The sequence below is a fragment of the Erithacus rubecula genome (genome assembly GCF_903797595.1).
Source record: "Erithacus rubecula genome assembly, chromosome: 4".
Classification (NCBI taxonomy): domain Eukaryota; kingdom Metazoa; phylum Chordata; class Aves; order Passeriformes; family Muscicapidae; genus Erithacus; species Erithacus rubecula.
In genome coordinates this window covers 40,895,877-40,918,893 of record NC_136686.1, presented here as the reverse complement: position 1 = coordinate 40,918,893, position 23,017 = coordinate 40,895,877, and the positions used below count along the sequence as shown (strand labels likewise).

General features: G+C 39.3%; 1 protein-coding gene across 4 annotated transcripts in view; it reads left to right on the top strand.

The window, feature by feature from the left end:
* The window catches only part of TMEM117 (transmembrane protein 117), a 175,913-nt gene that overhangs the window by 145,877 nt on the left and 7,019 nt on the right, over positions 1–23,017 (top strand). For all 4 annotated transcript variants that reach the window (XM_079304154.1, XM_079304153.1, XM_079304155.1 and 1 more), the window contains one exon: positions 21,357–21,486. In XM_079304154.1, the coding sequence (XP_079160280.1) occupies positions 21,357–21,486 (130 nt within the window). The remainder of the gene's footprint in view (positions 1–21,356; positions 21,487–23,017) is intronic.

The following is a 23,017-nucleotide window of genomic DNA, read 5'->3' as shown; positions in this document are numbered from 1 at the left end:
GAAAAGAAACAAGAGTATGGTTGGTATTGTTAGTCTAGCTGAGTTATTTCTGCAAAGCTGATTGAATGGTAGATGTTTATATTTCCTTGAAAGGTTTGAAGCCTGTAAAATGAAACATTACCAAAAAGACTGAACTACTTTATTGCCTGACTTCTTCTAACATGCTATAAAGCTGCTGCTTTTATCTGTGTAACAAAACAGAAATATTTAATCACTGAGCGTCTTGAGATACCAAATACATTAGATATTTTTACATCTGTTAGAATCCAGATTTTACTGAGCCCATAAATAAATAATTTGTTTCCATATGTATAGAGGAGGGGAACTATTCCCTAGTGCTTTTAGTGATTTGAAATTATAGGTTGTGATGGTTTCTGAGTTTCAACTGCCATTTAATTACTCATTTGTACTGTGTTTGGCATCATGTCTCTGTGGGTCATAGGTGTTGTGGAAGTGTGGCCTTCAGTCAATCAGGTTTGTAGTTTCCTACAGGTCAAAAGCTTCTGGAATCTGATCATGTTTGTATTGTGTAATGATTTTTAGAGAAGGGAGATTCCCCAGAATAACACCATGTCTGACAGATAGATTAGGCACCAGCACTGCATCACACAGTGTAATTTCTGTTTCCCACTGGAGCAGCAAAACAACAAAATCAAAATGCCTACAGAGTCTCCTAAATAGTCTCAGTAGAGTCCTGCATCAGACTTTGGACTGTACTATGCCTCAGCTGGTCCCTAAATGATTAGCCTCTGCTTTATCTCTTCCTAGTACCCAGATAGTATTTGCAATATAATTTTTCGTTAAGACTCCTTAGAACCCTGCCTGAGCCAATAGGTGCAGTAGGCATATCAACATGTCATCACTCTTGTTGAAATGGTGTGAGCAGAGACAAAGGTGATGTTGATCAAACTGGGAAAGAGCTGTAGTTTTCACCTCACTGTTTGATTGCTGCAGTAGCCAGTAATGCTGAACTTGTCCTGATACCTCTAATGCCAGAATGACACAGCCTCAGGTAGTGTGTGGTGGTACCATGTGCTTTCATCTCCCACTGAATTAGCAGAGAGAGCAGCCATAGGCATGGAGGAGACTATCTATTAGCAACCAATGCAAGGTGGAGTTGTCAGAGCCTGTGAAATCAGTCACAGCAGGCATGGAATACATTTCTCCCTGGATGGAAATAGCTGAATTAAAGAGCTGGACTGGCTCTGGGGATGGCAGTGTGTTTCCTAAGGCAGCCTGATGCTGGGAGTGGCTTGAAGCACTTATGAGGGCTGTAAGGCAGGAAGATTCCCAGGCCCAGCAGTCATAGCTGCTGCTCCATGCTTGGCCACCTCTGTCATAGCACACATTTGCAAGCAGTTCCCTGTCTCTGCATAAAGATCATGGTGATAGCAGGACAGTCCTGCTGGGCAGGGTAGCAAATCAGCAGAGAGAAAAGGCTTGAAATTGGCTTAATCCCCTGAAATGGTCTCCCTCCATCCAACAGCACAGTATAGCTCACCAGAGGCACAGGGGAGGCACAGACCAAAGGCAGTTGCTGGTGGTAGTGCCCCACTCCCAGGAAGGTCCTCATGATTTCAGTGACCCAACCCTGGCAGGGCTGCTTTTCTGCTGTGACTAGCCAAATTTGGCCATCACCTTCAAGAAGCTTATACTCTGCCCTGGCAAACTCTGTTTCCATCTCTTTTCCAACAATCATAGAAGCCTCTAGAGCACTGCACTTCTCAGTGAATTCATGGCTTGCATCCCTGCCAGCATTAATTTAGTGATACAGTAAGTCAGAAGTGCAGTTGCACTGTAGTTGTTCTGGCTGGTAATGGTCATTTTGTCTGTGATTTTATTAAATCTTTCAGGAGAGACATTGAAGCTCTTCCTTTCGTATAAACCCAGCTTTGATTTCACTCTCCATCAGTTCTCACTGAGCTTTGCTGTGATGTTGTTTCCCGCATCACGTACCACACAAGGAATTAAATGATGGAAATTCGTGGCTAGGTAATCCATTCTATTGCCTGTAGATGAAAATGAGAGAACAGTGTACATCACTTTCTAATGTATCTCACTATGGATTTAGGATATAATCCTATAATCCCTCTTGGATGGCTCTTTACTTTTAGTTTCGCTCAGGTGGTTTTTGGGCTTGACTATGTACAATGTGCAGCACACTTTTAGTCTATAATGAAATTTCATTCCACTTCAGAAATGTGTGCCCAAAGTGGAGAAACAAATAATTCTCAACAGCAGCACTGATCCCATGTATAGCACACCATCTATTTAAGAGTAGGTGGCAGAAAAGCAGTGATTAAGAGATCAACTTTATCAGACAGCTAGAGTTAGAGGAAACCAAAAAGATTGTTGTTCCATGGCAGTGGTGCAAGTGTACATTTTTATGGTCTTTAGTCCAGTTTTTGCAGACTGTGTGTTGGAGAAAGCTGCCCAGACTGTGCCAGGTGACATTTCTGAAGGCAGCTGGTGGTGCCCCAGCCACCTGCAACTGCCACCTCTCAGACAAGAAGCACAGCACCTTCCTTTGGCTGTAAGTTGTGCTTTCATCCTCATCTTAAGTTGAAAAGCAGCAGCTACATCTGAATGAATGTCAAATACCCTTGGGGATGTTTCTAGCATCTGGGCCAAACAATTACTGCACTAATCTAAATTACACAAACTCTTACTGTTCCTCAAGGTCAGGCTGCAAAGATTTTCATATCTGGACAATGTGTTCTAAATACAGGGGATTAGAGAAAGAAAAGCATCACAGAAACAAGCCTAATATCAGAAAGGAACAGACAATAATTTAAGCAACATGTGACACATAAAAAATGGTGTTAAAAATGTGACAATACCACTGAAGCTGCAGAATCATTCATTCAGGAATTAGGAGATGTCAGAATTAAGTCACTAGTATAAGCTTTTCACCCTTATTTTGTGCATGCATTATGATACAACCTTTAATTACCTATTCACATTCCATTTTTCCACAAGATCTCTGTCTCACTTGCTGTACTGGTGTTCACTTAATGAGAAGCTATTTGATATTTTGGTTTACCATTTCTGTGCAGCCTGTGGCCCCAGGCTTTACTTACTGCACATGATTGGAACCTTGATATGAAGATGAAATCATTCATTTCCTTGTGGACTTTTTTTTGTGACACTCATTGCTGTATTTCCTAAGGGCTTCTCAAGCATTAATATATTTATCTTCACAATAGCCTTCACAACAGGAATATTATTGTCCATTATTGTCTACATTTTATACTGAGGCACAAAAAATTAAAGTCAAAGGGCCCCTAATTTGAGATGTCTGAGGACATTTTTATGAAAATTCATATTCTTACCCATCTCTTATCTGAGCAGTTGCCTGATTGAGGGAGGAGGGTCCAGCATATTATTTCATTAGTAACAGACAGAGCCACATACTGACTTGATATAATCTTATATATTATTATACTGACAGTCCTATTTCTCTTGTGGCATTCCAATGATTTTAAAAGCTGTTGCTTTGCTTGTTCTTAATGATGCCTGTCACTGTGTCATATATCTAGCTCTATTAAAAGTCTGGTTACTTGCTTATGCTGATCTTAAAGGAGTACAATTCAGTCCTATCTGGATAGTGCCATGCACTACAGGACTTCTGTTCTCCCCATGAAGATGTTGTCAGCTCTTCCTCTTCCCACTGGTGATATACTCGGGCCCAGATCTGGTTAGTTTCATGGGCACTTGTCACTTGTACAAATCTAAGTGTAGGTAGGGTGGGGAGGCAATCCCACAGGGAAAAAAAAAAAAATTAATTTGGTTCTAGATATTCACTCAGTTTCCTAGATGTTTCATAGCAGAGCTGGTCGAATTCAGTTTCTCCTAGCAGTAATGACTTCTGTAACAGGAGGTAGATGTTTTCACATCTGCTGCTGTCTCTTGCATTTACATCCCTCTTCCCACACACTTTCCAGTTTGTGCAGCAGATACAGAGTGCAGGAGAACTACAGGGGTCTCTGTCACCATATATTTCTACCTTACAATCATGAGTTAGATACTCTTTAATGAAAAAAAGTTGTGTCTTCTGGAACAAACTCTGTGTGATCCATTAACTAATCAAGGATTGTGCCATGCCTGCCCACAAGGTACAGATAACCTTAGCCAGACATCTAGTTCACCATTGCAATATTCAGGCAGATGCCTTAATGTGGGACTTTCCGTGTGCAAAATGTGATTTCTTTTACAAAGATATCAATCTCAAAATCAAAAGCCTGCTGTATGAATCCAATGTGTCTTATCAGGGTACTTGAACTCTTACCTCCCATTCAGGGATGTTTGCCATGTGAGCAGCTGCTAATAGCAGTGTGTGTTTTTTCTTCCAATGAGACGGTTCATAAGAAAGGAGAGAAACATACTTTGCCTCTGGACTTCACATCTGCTTGTTAACAGCAGAGAATGGTATAATTAGAGGCATGGTGACCAGTCCAAACACCAGAGTCAATGAGGTACTGACACTTTCTGATGGTATCCCCAAGCAGGGCTTTTTCCTTCCTGTCACTTCCAAATCCTCTCTCTGTGTCTCCTTTTTTTGCCCCCATCCTGGGTCCTCCTCATGTCTAGTTCTGTGACGTATCCCATTATTTATATCCAATTCCATGTCTCTCTTCATGCCTCTCATTTTTGGCTCCATATTTAGCAAATCCTATTCATCTACCCTGCAGCTGCTGTTCAAATAAGAACCACTCCTTGTCTCTCTTTCCTCTTTCCCTAATTCAGTCTCTTTTTCCTTAACCAGCCAGTCCTTACCTCCTGCTCTCATCCCTACCCTCTTGCCCGGATTCAAGTCTCTCCTCTCTTCCCACTCCTTTTGTGTAGTCTATCCCAATTTTCTCATCAAACCTTTGTGTCTCTGTGGTCATTCCCTTTCACAACATGGCCCAGGCTGTGTGCCTGCACATGGCCATGTCAAGCCTTCTGCTCAGCCTTAGAGAGGGCTGGTGGGGAGGAAGGAGGTTAAAATAATTTACTTAGAATAAGACCCTTAAGATCAAGTTATTAATCTAAGATGGCCAAGTTCACCACTAAACCTTGTCCCTTAACATCACATCCAAGTGTCTTTTACATACCTCCAGGGATGGGGACTTAATCACTTCCCTGGGCAGCCTGTTCCAGTGCACATAATACAAAGTTTTGCTCTGCTATGTACAGCTTGAAAAAGGCCTAAATATCTTTACTTTCATTCAACATACTGCTGTGTTGTGCTATGTGCAAAATAAAAAGATCAAGAAATGAAAATCAATTTTAAAAAATAGTCCCTGCTAGGCTCAGTCTCAGAGCCAGAGCCAAGTGCCCTTCTGCCTCCATCTTCCCTCAGGTCCAGATGCCTAGCTCAAGCTGTACTTGACTAACTCCAGCTGCACACAGAGTGCTTGGGATTAGTAATGAGAGGAAAGATGTCCCTTGGCTGCTGTGCAGGGCCAGCTCAGTCCCTGTTTGAGAGCAGCTCAGAGTCCTGCCAACAGCAGCAAAATATGGGGGTGGAGGCAAAGGGGAAAAGGAGGATGCTCTGTCTCTCTTCTGAGATTGGCAGTTTCACTAGAGCCTGATGCTCTCAGAGCTGAGGGACACTTTGGCATATTGAGTGATGCACAGTTTGGGAAGATGCTTGTTTCTGAACCTTTAGCTAGATTCTTGCAAGTATGAAAATTACTGATTTTTCAAAGGTGCCTTAGCCTTCTTTAGTTTGGGGCAGGTATTTACAGGGAAGCAAAAGGCACATTTCTGACACAAAGTTACTCCCTTGCTAAACTCTATGTCTCCACTTGAGATATCTCTAGAGAGCAAAGCAACTTACTTTCTCTTTGGTCTCACTCTCAGAAGTGATTAAATGGTGCTAGTTGAAAATGTCAAAACCCTAGACCAGAAACAGAGAACCAAATAGGAAAAAAACAAAACAGCCTGAGGCACACACCAGGCATGGCTTGTGTTCAGCCCAAGCAGTTATATTTGGAAAAGTTACAAGCAAATGAGATCAGTATGTGCACAAGCTCATTTGCATGATAAGCAGCAGCACTGTGATTTCTGCCTGTTCTATGTGGCACCTGCCATGGTGATAGCTGTGTGCCCTTGTGTATGAATTCTTCTAGTGCCATTTTTTACAGCAAAATGAACTCCAAACCACTCTCTTTCCATGCTGCAGGGAACTTCCTGCATTTCCTTCTGTTGTTTTTATAAAACTACACTGAGGACTGAGTTTTCTCACTGTGTTGCTCTGTGGGAGGGGTCTGGAAGGAAGCACAACCTCTGCTCCCTTAACCTGCTGAATTTCAGATCAACAGAGGTGAGGCTTTTCCCTGCTTTACAAGACTGTGCTCCAGCATTCTGGATCCATTTTTAACCTTTACTGAGACAGTGGCTCCAACTTGGCACAACTGTGTTGATTTGCAGACAAAATGCCCTGTTGGTGATGCTCAGACTCTGAGCAGAGTTGTTATGTAGCCACTTCCATGCAACCTTTCTCAACCTAATTTTTAAATTCATTTTTATAGCCATAAAAACCTCACTTTTCTTTTGCATAGTGTTTGTAGGTATAAGCAACTTTGAACTATCAAAAAAAAAAAAAAAGGAAAATCAAGTTTTTATTCCCCATAGAGATCCAGTAAATAAATTTCTACTGTGTGTCCCAATGCAAATATACACAGTAGTGATGTTTCCTCTGCAAAGAGCACTTCAGAGAGTACTGCTCACTGAAACAGTGAGAGGCAATCTATCAGGACAGTATTATCCAGAAAACACATTTTATCTACTATATAAATTAATGGTGTTCTGTGTTTATAAGACATAGATTGCTACTGGAAATTCAGAAAAGTGGTCAGAATCCTAAATTATAGCTAAACTCTAAGTTTCATTTGGAGTAGAATAACTGTCTCTGTATAGCCACACATGGAGCCATACAGGCTAGATGGGCCTTCAGGTTATATAAGAAAAGTAAATGAAATTACTGTGTTTTGTGGCTAAATCATAGATTTCTGTAACATTCAGGTTAGAAGGAGAACATGCATTTAGTTTTCCTTAGTTGATTTAGTTCCAAAAAGGTAACACATTCTGGTAGAAATCCCTGTGCAGAATTGCCCTCATAAAAAGATAAATGTAGACATCAGTTATATGATTGGTAATTGCCTTTATATCATGGAAATCAGTGAACACTTCCAGTGCTTTTTCAGGGAAGTAGAATGTTGTCATTAGTGCCAATTAAGTAGCAAGCCTGTAATAACTCTCTTTTCTGTCAAAGAATCTGTTTCATGGGGTCTCTTTATTAGTAAAAGAATTTCCATATATCTAGTATGAGTTCATAGGAAACAAGTATTTAGAATTAAGCATGAGGCAATGGAGACTCAAAGAGTATGTTTATCAGAAGAGAATAATACTATTTGCTTCTTAAATGGTTGCTAAAAGAGTTAAATAGGAGAAATTTTCCTTAAATTTTGACTCGGCATTTAAAGCAAAAAGTTCGTGAGCTGACTGCAGAAAACATCAGAAAATAATTGGGAAACAAGAGGCAAAAGATTTAGTAATATTTTAGGAAGGGGAACTTAAATACTTATACTAGTTCTTATCCTGAATTTCTAACAAAAGGCTTGGTCATTCTAAGTGACTGTTAAGGAGTAATCAATACTTCAATCAGTTTTTATATTGGTCAAGAATACAAGACAGAGAGATGTTAAAATCAATTTTGTGTCCTTGAGAATTATGAATCCCCCTGTGCTATGTTCCTATAGGAGCTTATAATCTTCTATGGCTCACTTGATCAAAAACTTTAAAAGTATTCTTTTCTGATCAGTGGTTTTTGTAGCTTAGATCAGGGAAGTCTCATTTGTGAATGAGATTTGAAGTAGAAAGATTATGAGTTGGAGCTTTCAGTTCCTTTCAGCATTTGCAAGGTCTTGCAGGATCTTCACTGTAGTATGTGAGAAATGTTATTTTTGTTAGTAACTCAGCTTTTCAATATTTTGCTTGCAGAGTCCAATGAAATTGCATTTTGGGCAGACAAAAGCTCAGAAAAGCTGCTCAAAAGCAGCTCAGACCATTTGGCCAACCTCTGCTGTCAGGCATGCTGATGCAGACCAACAGCCCAGTAGTCTCTAATTTTTACATAGTACATTCCTGTAGTACTAAACAATCATATGGTTTCCAAATTTTTCCCCTGCATTGTAACTCTCCAACCCTGATTATAGATTCTTTGAAATTGCAGTATACTTGTCATAATCTGTTGCAGCCAAGACACAAACTCTCATTGAACACCATGAAAAGGGTTCTGGTTTATTCTTTACAGCTCAGCCACCCTGACTCTGCTGCAGCAAGCTCCCACTGCAGGGTCCAGCTGCAGACTGACTGTGGCTGTTTCCTGCTGGGCTGTGGCTGCCAGTGTTGGTTTGCAGACTCTGAACAGCTTTCACCAGCTCAGCTGAGACTGCAGCTCCAGCAGCAGCTCTGACTCCATCAGACCCAGACTGACCTCACAGCAGATCTTCTACTGCAGCAGCTCTCTTCCTGGTTTTGTTCTTCTTTGGGTCTCTCTGGATCATTCCTTCTTCCTCAGGGCTCCTTTTCCTCCAAGGTCCTCTTACCCCAAGACCCCCTGACCAACCAACCCACCCCTTTTATCACACTACTCTTTGTTAGTCACATTGGACCCATTAAGGGTAAGGCTGTTCCTCTTCTTTGGTAATTAGTACAACTGTGACTTATCAGGGCCTGTAATCTCTTCTTCTACACCTACAACAGTCTGGTTTGCTTGTATTTCTTTCATGCTTGCATATCTTGAAGCCATACATGCAAACTGGATAAACCTCAGGAAAAATGTACTGTCTCTGTTTTCTTTTAAAATTATGGCAGCAAGCCTCTTGTTCTCTGGACTCTAATTGCATTTACATAATTAACATCAGAAGCACTCAGCCAAGTCAACAGATAGCAGGTAGCACTGCTACAGACCAGCACATTCCTAAATATGTTTTGTAGTGCATTTCTCGTGTACCTAAACTGTGTGCAGTTTATATCTATTCATTATTTTGTTGAATGTAGATTGCCCAGGACCCTCTGATGAATAATTATATGTTTGAATGAGCACAGCAACTTCAGTAGCAGATGCTTGTTCTGCAGACATGTTAGGAGAATTATAATTTATGCCTTTTTTATCACTGAATGAAAGAAAGATAAAAGTGCTGCTATAAACTGGAAGTTGAAATAAATTATGTAAAATACATAATTCGCATAATGACTGTCCCTTTATAAATGTTCATATTAAGTAACCATATCATTTGGGATAATTCCTCCTCGAGGAATGCTGTGAAAGAACAGCTCATTCATTATCTTGACTTGGTGAATTGTTTTAAAACAGCTCCTCTGATAAGAAAATTGATTTAGCATTTCTTTAAATTATTGAAAATAATGCTTGAATTCTATACTTTCCTGTTCAAAAGGTTTCAGTAACTGTGTCCACTATGTAGTTTTGACAAGTTAAACTGGAACTCCCCCTGAAAAACACACACATCTACCTCTTGTCTGCATGCATATACACATGCAGAACCTTGCTTTAAAACTTCACCTGATGTATTCATCAGACTAATAGACTAATCACTCAGATGCTGTAATGTAGATCCCCTGATTCATTGATGGCAGTACTTAAAAGTTTTGGAGTTTGGAGTCAATGCACTTATCTTCAGGCTTTGTCTGTTTCCTGTGTCTGTTTACTGCCCTCATAACAGTGTCTCTGAGAACAGGCAATGTGTCATTTCCCAAAATTCTCATTAGGAAAGTTCCTAAAATTAAGCATATGTACTTATGAACTGAGTCTATCACTTTTAGATGTTACAGAGGAAGTTGAGGGAGAGAAGACAGTAAAGGGAAAAGAATTTAAGTGTTATTGTTTGTGGCAAAGATTAGAGAGATACAGGGTTATGTGGATAGATGAAAGAGCAAAATTTCTGAAGCAAGAGATGGTGTAAGAGACCATCTTCCTCTCCAAAAAGAGTGGCTTATGGGGCTCTTATGATTTTCCTCAAAGAAAATTCTCTCTGAATGGAAATCAGCAAGTTGTCTTCCAAGAGTAGCATCAGCAGCAAGGGGGAAAAGTAATTTACTGCAGATCAAAAGTAAAGACTAAATAGAAGGTTTACAGGGGGACATAATTCAGAAGCATCTGTTAGTTTGGATAAGCTTCTGCCAAGATTTGTTTCTATGGGGTTTTTATCTACACTGGATTTCCAAATCATTTTTGAAAGATTTTGATTTTGAAATTATTTTGAAAGATTTTGAAAGATGTGTCTTACCCTGTCTCACCCTGCCTCATCTCTTTTATATTTCATAAAAAATCTAATTCAGCTGCACCTTATATTTAAATTCAAATCTCACTAGCAGAACAATTCATTGCATACCATCAATCTTTGATTTTGTCTTTGAGATTCAAAAAGTCACCTTAATAACATTCTCCCTGCTCCCAAGGATTTTGATGGGAGCAGTTTTGCAATTCAGACCAAACAGTTGTGTTTGCCAAGACCAGGTTGAGTTTGTGCAATTAGAACTTGGTTCACTGTGTTTTTGACAAGCTCTCCCAGGTGGTTTCTAAACACTGAAAACCTTTTAGGAGGAAGTTCATGTTTTCTGCATGTGCTTGGCTAAGGCAGATATATTTCTCTAGTATAAAAAGCTGAAATTGCATTTTTCCTCGCTCATGCTCAGGAAGTGAGTTTGGCATTGGACATCAGAGAGGAGGCTGTAAAAAAGAGTTGTCTTCCTTAATTTTTATTCACATTGAAGACTACCTTTTGGGTTATGGTATTTTTAATTCTCTAAGGGATGTAATTCATGTATATATAGCATAGACCACTAGCATCACTTCCTCAAGGGATAAGAAAATGAATGAATTTTTGGAGAGGGGAGGGCAAATAAGAAAGAGAATATTTAAGCAAATAATTCTGCAAACTATTAAGTGACATACACTCTCTCTAATAGAAGGATTCGTGTCACTGAGCTGCAGTGAATGACTAATGCAATGCTGTGCACTCCATTGAAGATAGAGTATAGTAATTCCAGCAGCACACTGGTTTTGTGTAGCCTCTTATTTACCAAAAATAATAAAACTAGTAGACCTGCATTTACATAGGGAAACATATTGTTTTCTTATTTTTCTCAGCTCCTGGAACAGATGTGCCTAATGGCCACCACACAGCTTTTGAGGATAAAACTGGAGGTAGAGGGGTAGCACAGAATGTGGATCAGGAATGGGTTAAGTTGCCTTCAGGAAATGAAGTTCTGTTTGCAAACAGTGTGCTGCTGCTGCAGATCCTACTAGCAGGCTGAAACTCAGGACACAGAAAATATTTAAACTTCAACTTAAAAAAACAGTGGGAGCTGGGAAGACCAATTATATTCCATATTACTTTTGTCCCTGAAACAAAAATTAAGTATTCATGTTTTGTACTCAGCCTTTCTTCTTACAACATTTGCACACAATTTCCTTTATCTTTCCTTGTACATTAGAACTGATATATTAATTAGCATAAGTCATGAAGAGGAAAATAAATTTGGAAAGAGTTATTACCATTTTTTAAGGAAAAGGGAATTCATATTGACTTGTTTGCAAATTCCACATTTAAATTCATGAGACATTTCTCTCTGTGTTCCATATGCATTCAGTTTTTTTACTTTATGTTACCTTCAGCTCTATTATTTTTTCAATATCAGTCAAATGTAGCATGTAATACTGGTGCTTTATTCAATGGAAATTTAATACTACTGTTTCACTCCCTTAATTGCAGAAAGCTGAACCTCATGCATGCTATTTTCTTTAGTTATAGCTAAACCAAAACAAGCTGGATGAAAGTTTCAAACTGAGACCATTGGCCCAAATCTGCCACTTCATATTGCCCTAAATATCCAAGGGCAATTTATAGTTTTCTTTGGAACCAGACACAAATTTTGGGGGATTAGAATAGTTGATGGCAAAGCTCTTCAGAACATATCTAATAATCTGAAGGAATTTTGGCCGAAACAGAATGGCTCCTCAGTCATCCGTTTCTAACATTGATACAGCTGATTTACTTTCCACCTACTGTGTGAACAACACACAGTAATCCTCATGCTCTAGATGCTCTTTATTTTTATAACACCATTTTTATTGTGTTGCAAAGCTTATAGTGAGGAAATACCTGCTCAGGTATTTTACTGTGTCTCTTCTCAGGTTTAAGCAACACTAAAAAACACTGTTAAAATTTAAATATCAGGCAGCAAGCAAATTCATGTGTGTGGATATTTGGAAAGAGAAGGAATAATATACATTTTAATACAACTGAAGTTATCTGGAGACAGTTGTCTTAATGAAAAATTACTTTAGCTCCCTTCATAGAGCTTGCTGTTCTCAAATAGGTACAAACAGCATTAGCAGTGTTTACAAATCCTGAAATGCCCCAGATACCATTTTACTGTTCAGCTGCAGTGTGGCTATATATCCTACAATGCAGTGGTACATGTTTCATTGCATGTACATCTGCAATGTTCTGATATTGTTGAAGATGATTATACAGCAATATATTTTAAATTTATTTTTATTCTCCACCTCATAGTCAGATATTTGGTTTTCTAGGGTACAAGAAAGATCTACTCTTCTGTCATGATTTCCCTTGACAGTAGGATGTAGTCTTAGTAAATGTGTAAATATAAGAATTGTGTATTATTAGTGAATGTTCATTTCTCCTGTTCACTGCACAAATGACTTTCATAAAGTGTATCACAGAGGTAGTTAGAAAAACCATTACAACTGGCTGGGGTTTAGGGAGGTTTCAAGTAGAGAACAAGAGACAGTTGCTTTATTGGTGCTGATTTCTTTGTCTTTTACAGATACACAATATTGTAATATTGACACTGTTTAGCAGCTTAACAGACTCAAGAAGTAACTGGAAAAGTTTTCACTGGTATATCTCATTCTGATGGATTATCTGATAGATAATAAGCTCAACTGAGGTCAGACATGAGTGAGACAGTAAAAGAGTAAAAGCTTACAGAAAATGGAGGCAAAAAAAAAAAAAAAAAAAAAAAAAAGAAAATCAAAGAACATTTGAGTATAATGTTTTTAATCAGCATTGCCAGGAGTTGTGAATAGTTGTTCAACACATGAGAGTGATTTACAATGAAGAAGAACCTTGGAGTGTCATCTTGGTTGTATGAGACTTCACATTTGCCTGATGGAAAAACTGGTAGACTTGCTCCTAGGACATCCTGGGTGTTAGTGCACAGAGACTGTGCTTTATGTGTCCTGCCACACCTTGTGAATAGACAAAGGGGTTTCACCTTGCTCCTGTTGTTGTAAGTATTTAGAGGGTAGCTGTAGGACGGAACAATCATTGCCCTCAGCAGGAAAATGTGACCACTGTTGTTCCTCAAGGTTTGAGGAACAAAAGTTTTTGAGACCTTCTAGTGTCTGTCCTTTCTTGTGCAATGGCTTGCTTTCAATCACAATTTGTTCCTAATGTAAGAAAATTAATGGATAGCCATTCACTCTTCACACTACTAGCAGTATTTGTCCTATCAAGAGACTGGCAATTATCACTAAGGACCAGAGCAGGGCTGTGCTAGATAATGCTTAAAGACAGCCAGAATACAGCTCCAGTCCTAGAGAATTTCAGTGCTAAAGAAAATACCCAAGTTATAACCGCTTAGACAGATGGCTACAAGCAATAGCAACTTTATTGGTCAGGATGACAGGTAAGCCAGGATACCTGATTCATGACATCCTAATGTTTTGTCATGCAAAAGAGACGTACAAAGAAGAATGAGACAGGATAAAGCTCTTCATCTGGTAGAGAACTGCACAGGAGAAAAAAAATCTCTAAATAGAGAAAAAAATTATAGCCTGAATTATATAGACTGATTGAAGGAGCAGCTGTCATGTGGACAGTCTCTACATAGGATATTGAAAGATATAAAATAATTTGAATGAAAGGAAGCAGCCTGTACTTTACTGTAGGAAAGAGAAGAATGTCATGATCAAAAAACAGGTTAGGTCTTTGCAGCAGCATTTCTGTTTCAGTGTAGAACAGCACACATGAAGATCAGTAGGAAAGGTGCCAATGTAACTCAACAGCAGATGATAAGAGCTTTAATAAACATTTCAGCTGTGGGGTTTGGTAGGAATCTTCATATCTGTGACATGTTATGCAAAACAGGTCTGCAGTATCAGAGCACTACAAGGTTCTGAGGAGTGAATAGATGATGATACCCAAGCCATAGTCACAGGAGGAAGAGAAGGAGGTGCCATCTGTCATGAATCAGGCATAGATATGCAACTTTCAGTGAAATGCAAGCATTCCTTATTTTAGGTGGACTGAAATAGTAAGATTACTTTGAGCTTCCTGTGGAAAGGCTGAATACCAGTTCAGACAGTTCAGTAACAAATGGTACTGTTTTGAGGACATGTGAATACACAGCTTTGTCTATGCTAAATTCCATTAATGTGTAGATTCAAAGTGCAAAGAGTATAGAGTGCAGAATGCAAAGGGCTTGTTTGGATCCCATGTGACCTGGTAATTGTTGCCTTTAAGTAAGCAGGAACAGATAAGAGACCAAAGTATTCTGTAATGATTTTTTAATGGAAGAGGTCGTTCAAGGCCAAGCATACATTACTGCTCTCTCATAGATGGAGTTATTGCTGTCTCATTATCATTCTCTCAAATGAAAGGGAAAAAAACCAAAGATTTTCAGTGTTTCTTCTAGAGAAAGGCCAGGAGCTTGAAGAAGCTAAGCAAAGGCTGAGGAGGGAAGAGCACAAAAATGATGGAGAACAACAGCATGGTTGTGTGTATGTTCATGCCTTGCATTGCCATATAGTGCAGGGAGAGCCTTTATATACATTTATGGTATATGCTTACGTGGTCCTGGGAGTTGTCTTCAGACTTCTGTCTCTGCAGCTTGGATCTCAACCAGAGCAGCTATTCCACCACTGCAGTGGTTTTCCCATATTTTAAATTATTTAAATCAACACTGAGTGATAAAAGGTGAAGCAGTGTCTTCAATAATGGACTTCATGCAACAGTTCCTGAAGGGGTTTTGTTATCATTATTGTCAGTAACAATCCAGACAGGTGAAACAAAAACAGATGACAAGATGAAATAAAAGTGTCTGAACTTGAAAACTGTGAAGAGATTAGCACTGACAGTGCCAACACTAAGGAGGAGGTCTGAAGAATAACATGCCATCTTTCACTGTGGGAACTAAGCAGCCCCACTGAAGCCATTCAGGTATGCAGGAGGTAACATTAAGAGTAGATGTAATTTTTTGTTTAACAAAACAAAAGGGCTAAAACAAACACTACCTATCAAACTTTCTTTCTCTCTTTTTCAAAGAACAGGTCAGAAGGTGAGAAGTAAGTTTGATCTCACAAGCATGAAAGTGAGTTCTAGTCATGGCTGCTGACTTCCTTTCTTACCTATATTTGAATGAAATATTACAAATATATTTGCATTTTTAGCAGCTCACAGAGATCTCAGCTGTAGACATTACTGCAAGTTGCAGCACTGCAATAAAACTAGATGCAACCTCAGAGAAACTGGGGCTTTGTCTCTGAATTCTGGCTGTTCATTGCTTGCTTCAAACTCTTGCAAACGTACAAAAACATTGCATCTCCTGAAATTTCCTCATGATGTCTGTGTCCATCATGTTCTAAGATGCAAAGATAGCTGAAGACAATCTTCACCTTAAAAAGTTTTTAATAAATAAATTTAAAATGCTGTAGGCAGTTTCTCAAACATATATACACATTCATATATGCATTTTCTCAGTTCCTACCTTGGTTTTATTTATTGTTTTGAGACATTTAAAGTATGAGTGTGTTCATAGCATTAAATATAGCATATGTCATCACTACTTAAAGCAGAAATATCCAGTGTGCATTATTCCTAATTCCCTATTATATCTGAACAGTGTTTATATTTTTCTAAGTGTTGTTTCATATTTACTGAACATACCAGGAGCTACATTCAAACAGGAAGAGAGATAAAACCGCGGCACATTTGTTCACTATTAGTGTTTTCTAATCATAGTCCCACCTTTTCTGTGGCATTTTTCCCTGTGTGGAAAGAGACTTTTGGCTGAGGCATGTGGGGTTATGTGTGCATGATGCATGGGATGTGGATAGCTGAGGGCTAGCATTCCCTTCCCAGACAGATCCTCAGATTCCCAGATCCTGACTTGATCCTGCCAGCAGCTGCTCCTCATCCTCTGGGCTCTGGAGACGTGGCCCAGAACCTGCAACAAAAACCACCAAGGACCAATCCTGCACCAAACCATGACCCTGGGCATTGCCAATATGCTCCTGGGCAGCTGTGTGTCCTGCCTTGAGGTCAGGACAGGGCTGCCCAGGAAATGCCTTCTATTTTCCTCAGGCAATGGCAGAAGGTGGCCAGGTCGTATCAGGAAGTATGGCTTTGATGCTCAGTTACCATTGCTAAAAATGTCTTCACTTAAAGAGGTATGAAACTGGTTCTGCCAGCTGCACTGTAGGGTCTTAAACTAACACCTGGTATTGCAGCAGAGAGTATGTGCATCTGTTTGCTCTGGGTAGCTAGAACCAAAGGGAAGAGAATCAAAATACCATGATCATCTCAGGTTTTTCTGTGCTTCTGCATTTAATGAGGAAGCTGACAGAAATCAGAGATGCTCTCTGCCCATAGCACCACTAGGATGAGGCCCTCAGTGATCTTAAATTCATCCTCTGGCTGCCCTTTCCTCAATGACTGGAGTGAAATGAGGCAATAACCTTATTTGATTTGCACATGCCACAAAACTTTCTGCTGAGGTCAGAGACCTCTGCAGATGATTTAAGGCTGCTGGCTCTGAGTTGGCTACATCTCCCCACAATGAGCAGATGTATGCTGCAGTCCCATCCCCACAGGCTGGGAACCCCTGAAGTAAATGAATATGACAAATTTGGTGCTGGTGGATTTAAAGGAGTAACAATCTGTCCATGCAGTATGAAAGGTACATATATGAACTAACAGTATATTTGTACAGCTTTATTTTTAAAATTCTGCAGTGCATTCTAAATATGGTATTTTGGGCCCAGTTCCTAATGAGATCCCAGAAATGGCAGAATCAGGCACCTCAGCAAGAAGGACTAAAGCTGATCAAGGGAACTTTGCATAATTTTGAGCTGAAGATTTTAAGAATGTAACGCATGACACTCATGTCCCAGTGGTGAATACAGACTGGTATCAGAGGCCACAGAGAAAAAACACTGTGTAGGGAAATATGCTGCAGGCCTGAGCTAAGTCCCAGATTGGGAAATGTTTGGATTTATGGGCTTGAACATTGCTCTATTCGTGTAGCTGCTAACAAGTGAAGTGGAATATATCTAAAAGGTGTCTTGCTTTTCTTAGGAGAATAGTTTTCTAGATATTGCTGAAATTAAGTTGTCTTTTTGCTGTCAGTAAGAAAAAATACCAAAAAACTATTCAAAATATTTTGGACAACCTTTTCTTAGAATCTAAATAGTAAAATGGCCACTTTGTTTGGTTTGGATTTGGCAGCCTGATATTGGCATTAGCCTGAAAATGTATAATAATCTACTATTCTTTGACACAGTAATAACATTACAGATATGTTTCTGCAGGTGATAATGTCTCTCTGTGGACAGTTGACATTCACACTTACCAAAACTGTGAGTCAAATGAAGCTCCAAAGGCTATTTAATCCCAAACTTAAATCTCTATTTTCCTAACTGCTGCATCTGTAATGACTTCCATGGAAGTCAGTAGGTTTAAGTCATTATTTAGTTTTCTTGTCTTAAAATTGCTTTAAATACATTTTTTTGTTGGTGGCTTTTAAAAATTATTTTATTTCTGTAATTTCATGGGACTGTTCTTAAAGAAAAGACTTTATAAATATTCTGATAAAGGTGTTAAATAGCATTTTGAATGTTTGAATTTATGGGTGAGAAAGGACCTTTATATATAAAGCCAGGATTTAATTATTAGTATTGAATTTAAACAGTGTAATCCATAAATCCTTATTAGCTGAGATCTAATCATTACAGAAAAGAATACTTCTGTGGAGAAAGAAGTTTCAGTATTAGTATTAGTAATAATAATAATAATAATAATATTGCCTAAATTCCTACACACACATTTCTTAGTTTCTATTGCTTTTCCTGGTGTTTTGTCCACCCTCCCTCTGTTCCTGCAGGTCTTGTCCTGCAGTTTCAGTCTGATGGGGCTCAGTGGGGGCATTATGACATGTCATTGGTATCTGGAGTCCTTTGCTGGGAAGGCTATGATCTTCATCATAATGGTTTCTCTATTCTTATGCTGGAAGCTGCTTGGGACTGTTTTTACTTTGGTAACACATTTAGACCTTGCTGTTTCCTCCTTGATCTGAAGCTCCATGTTACAGATAGGTTTTACAGGTAGTGTCTTGTGTGAGACACTTCTTGGTTCTCCTTGTTACCCCTAAAACTAGTTTTGCCCAGCCCAGGCCAGCATTTCTTTAGCTGAACACCAGTGAGTTTTTAATAGCTGTGAGGTCTGCAGCACCAGCCTGTTCCCATCCCTCTAGTTATGCCCACACCATATTGCAGTGCCTCAGTGTAATAAGGGTCATGATACAATTCAGGTGTGCTTCATATAGTATGGGGCATATATGTAGAAAATGTTATTATCAGGTAATACTCATCTAGATCAGAAAAAATTCTTTTTAATAAAAGACTTGGATGCAGGGACACAGACCAGTACAAAATTCTGCATGATGGAATTTTATCTGTAAATCAGCAAAAGGCACTCTAGGAGCCTTGGGGCAAGGCAGAAACAGGAGGCCAGATTTATAGACCCATGTTTGCTTATAACTAATGCAGAGTTCACAATTCTTCATTCATTTATTTTCAGGAATATGTAATGTATTTCTTCCTATTTATTCCTGTGTGAGGCTATATATGGGTTTACAAGAGGCACCAGTCCAGAGATGTATATTAGAAACTGTGAACTGAAAGTGTGCATGCATAAATTTTTTGTCTCTGGGCATTTTTTGAATCCCTACCCTTTGCAGGGGGATGTCTACAGATGCAGAGTAAGGCACTGTGCAGTTGGGCATGTATTACCAGGAGAGCATGTGCTGCATTAGTGATAAGGCAAAAGGAGAGCATCCTTATTTCTCTTATCTCCAACATCTGTAAATTGGCACTGTTTGCATTTCTGTGAACAGTAAAAACCAGGCAAAGGGTGTCATATTTTTTCCTTGCTTGCCCTCCTGTTAATCCACTTAAGTCAGTTATCACAAATAGTTAGCACAAATCAGCTGTTGGTCATCAGGCTGTGCTATTCCCAACTCATAAAACTCTTCCATTTCCCTTCTATTGTAGAAAATGTTGAAGAGCTTAGCAAGTCTTGGAAGTTAAATTATATATAGTGATTAATCTTTCAGAGCTCATATAATCATGGAATATCCTCAGTTTAAAGTTCCCAGAAGAACAACTTCTGACTCTGTTCTGGACAGCCCCAAGTGCCTGACATCATTGTCCAAACACTTCTTGAACTCTCTCAGGCTGGTGCTGTGACCAATTCTTTGGTGATCCTGTTCCAGTGCCCAGCCACTCTCTGGGTGAGAAATCTTTTCCTGATATCCAACCTAAACCTCCCCTGACTCAGCTCCAGGCCATTCCCTCAGGTCCAGCCACTGGTCACCACAGAGCAGAGATCAGAGCCTGCCCCTTCTCTTCCCCTCACAAGGATGTTGCAGACTGCAGTGAGCTCTCCCCTCAGTCTCCTCCAGGCTGCACAGACCAAGTAACCTCAGACACTCCTCAAATGGTTTTCCCTCAAGGCCCTTCACCATCTGTGTTGCCCTCCTTTGTACCCTTCCTAATAGCTTTACATCTGTCTTGTACTGTGGCCTCCAAAACTGTCCCTAGCACTGAAGGTGAGGCTGCCCCAGTGCAGAGCAGGACAATCCCCTCCTTTGCCTGGCTGGTGATGCTGTCCCTGATGTCCCCCAGGACACAGATGACCCTTCTGGCTACCAGGACACTGCTGACTCAAATTCAACTTCCTATGAACCATGACCCCCAGGTCCCTTTCTCCAGTACTTCTTTCCAGTGTTGCACTCCCCAGTCTGTGTATCCAGGGTTGTCCTCCTGCAGGGACAGAATATGGTACTTGTCTTTGTTAAACTTCATACAGTTGGTGATTGCCCAGCTCTCTGATGTGCCAAAGTCTCTCTGCAGGGCCACTCTGCCTTTGAGGGAGTCAACAGCTCCTCCCGATTTAGTAGATGATTATTTGTGATGAATATTTAAAAATTTTTTTATTATTCTGTAAGGACACTTTATAAACTGAAAATTAAATAATAGAATTGGTTCTCATGGGGAAATGGCTGTGCTGGAATGGTTTTAATGTGAAGGAATCACAGCTCACTCACAGAGTTCTTCACATTTTGGATTCCTTTATTTTATTTTTAGCAATTCAGGTGCTTGTTGCACTAGCTTGTTGGATACAAATCCAGGAGTGTGCATGGGAACAGGGGCAGTGTGTTTGAAACAGGAGATCATCAACAATCTGCAGTGCACAGAGTAATGACACTGGCAGTAATCATCCTGATTCTAGCACTATTGCTTTCAGTTTGGGCTCTAACGAGCCATGCAATCATACTTCAAGTGACTGATGGTGGGTACAGATAACCAAGCGAAAAATTCCTTTAAATGCAGCTCTTCCTCTGCTGGGGTATCACACACTACCAAAATATGCATAATGCTAGGTAAGAGCTTCCACTTTTCCAGCATCCCCTTGTCAGCTGAAATATGGTAGTGGAGAAAACTGTGCTTGGGTTGATTCAGGCAGACTATGCTGAAGGACCTGCACATGCAGGGATTGTGTATTTAAATGTATGAAGGCAAAATACAGAAAACACTCTGTAAGCTGAACAAATAGAATACAGATATATGTAGTGTTTGAAAGGCTCAGGCCTTCTTTGCCAATTTCATACCTGTATACTATTTACCAAGTTATCAAGAGGAAGTAGCATAGCAAGATTTTTATATAGGTATTCTTAGAATAGCCAGGTATTAAATAAGTTGTTATCCTTATTCTGTTTTGTACTGTCAGCTGGTAAGGTGGGTTCAATACTGCCATTCTGAAGTGAGCTTTTATACAGATAATTACATGGAGCTGAGGTAAAAATTCTATTGTAATAAGTTATTCTATTTCAAGTGGGTTAGTCAAATTTAAAGTAAGAACATCCAATAATGGAGGCTTAAATCTAGAATATTTCTGTTTTGTTAATTTAAGCCATTTTAAAGGCAAAAATGTACCATGAAAGCTTACTTTTAGGCTCCTATTTTTCTTTTTCAACAGGACTGGGAGTTTCCACATTTTATGGGTGATGTTGAAGTGAATCTTCCAGGCTTGCCCTCTGCACACATGCAATTCAAAGTACCTTATTTCCAAAAGATACTGAAAGAGGAGTATCACATACATATCACAGGTAGGTAGTCTTACAAATTGTGACACAGTCACACAGTGAACTGCTTCTGTGTAATAAATGTGTAATATTATGACCCTAAATATGTATTTTTGTGTGTGTCCCAGACTTTTTTCTATCTCATTATCTGTTCATATCCATATTCCCCATATATAACCACCTTAAGGAAATGAGATGAAATATCTTGCAAATCAGAGAGGCCTGCTGTTTTTCACGGGTTTCAGCAACTTCTTGTGACAATAAGTAATACATAATATAACTTCAGACATCTTTTATCTAAAATTACTCTCTCAGGGAAATTAGCAGCTTATTTCATCTTCAAATCTCTTATGCTTTCAGCTGCCTTTGCTATGATTTATGCTAATATCTTTTCATAACTTCGGTCATTCTCATCTGGCAAAGGCCACTCATAACTCTACTTCCATCAGTCATCTAACAAGAAGCAGACAGTTAAATAACCTCAAATAAAATAGAATTGCAGTGATTCAAATGGATGATACATATAGATAGAAAGTACCTGATCCTTGCATACTGTGAGTCAGTATTTTAATAACAGTAGGGAATGAAAAAGAGAAGAAGGTTAAATAGGGATAAATATTTTCATTTTACCTTCAAGCTATACAAAACGAGTATATCTCCTCTCTCTGCATTGAGAAGAGATGGATAATAATGGATAACAGAAGAATGCAGGTGGGAATTGGCAGGGGTCTTTAACTGCTAATATAAAAAGTCACAGCGCATGATGTCACACAGAAATAAGATAGATGAGGGCAACCAAGGACAAGCAAAATAAACTCCTGCAGACCAGGGACAAAAGGAGCATTCAGAGATGATACAAACATAAGGCCAGGAGTTAGCAGGTGAGTCACAAACTCAGCAGACAGCTAAAGCCTAGGGAAGAAAATGTGTCAAGGAAAGAATGACACCAGCACTGAGTTGAGGCAGACTGAATGGGGCCTCAGAAAAAGTGTTTTCAGCAGAGAACACAGAAATGAGATTAAAAAACAGAAAAGAAGATAAAAATAGTGCAGAAGTTACCTAAGTTGGCTATTGAATGAGGGAAGGCAAATGGGCCAGCAGGTATTAAAGATGAAGGGATAGAAAGTTTTTCAAAATTGAAGGTAGGTCCCTGCTGGAATGCTGACAGAGAACAGCCAGCCAGCAAGGAGAAAGAAGAGCTGGTACATATCTGAGGGAGACCATTGGAGCCATTAGTGGTTCATGGAACAGGATAAAGTAAATGATGGCTAGTGACTAGAAGGTGTAGGATGAAAGGAGATATGATGTGTATGTGATGAACACATTTTTCTCTCCCAAATGAACAAAAAGAGAAAGGAACAGAGGAAAAAAATACAGTTTAAGCATCAAATATTTTACGTGAATTACAGGAATGGAATTCAGGCAGGGATAGCAAAAAATATTTTTTTTTTCCTTTTTCTCAAGACTAGGGAATGAATTTGGAGGGGCTCAGTCCCACAAGGTTCCCAGATGTAATACTTATTTCATTGTAAAAGGAAAAGCAATGAAATGGATG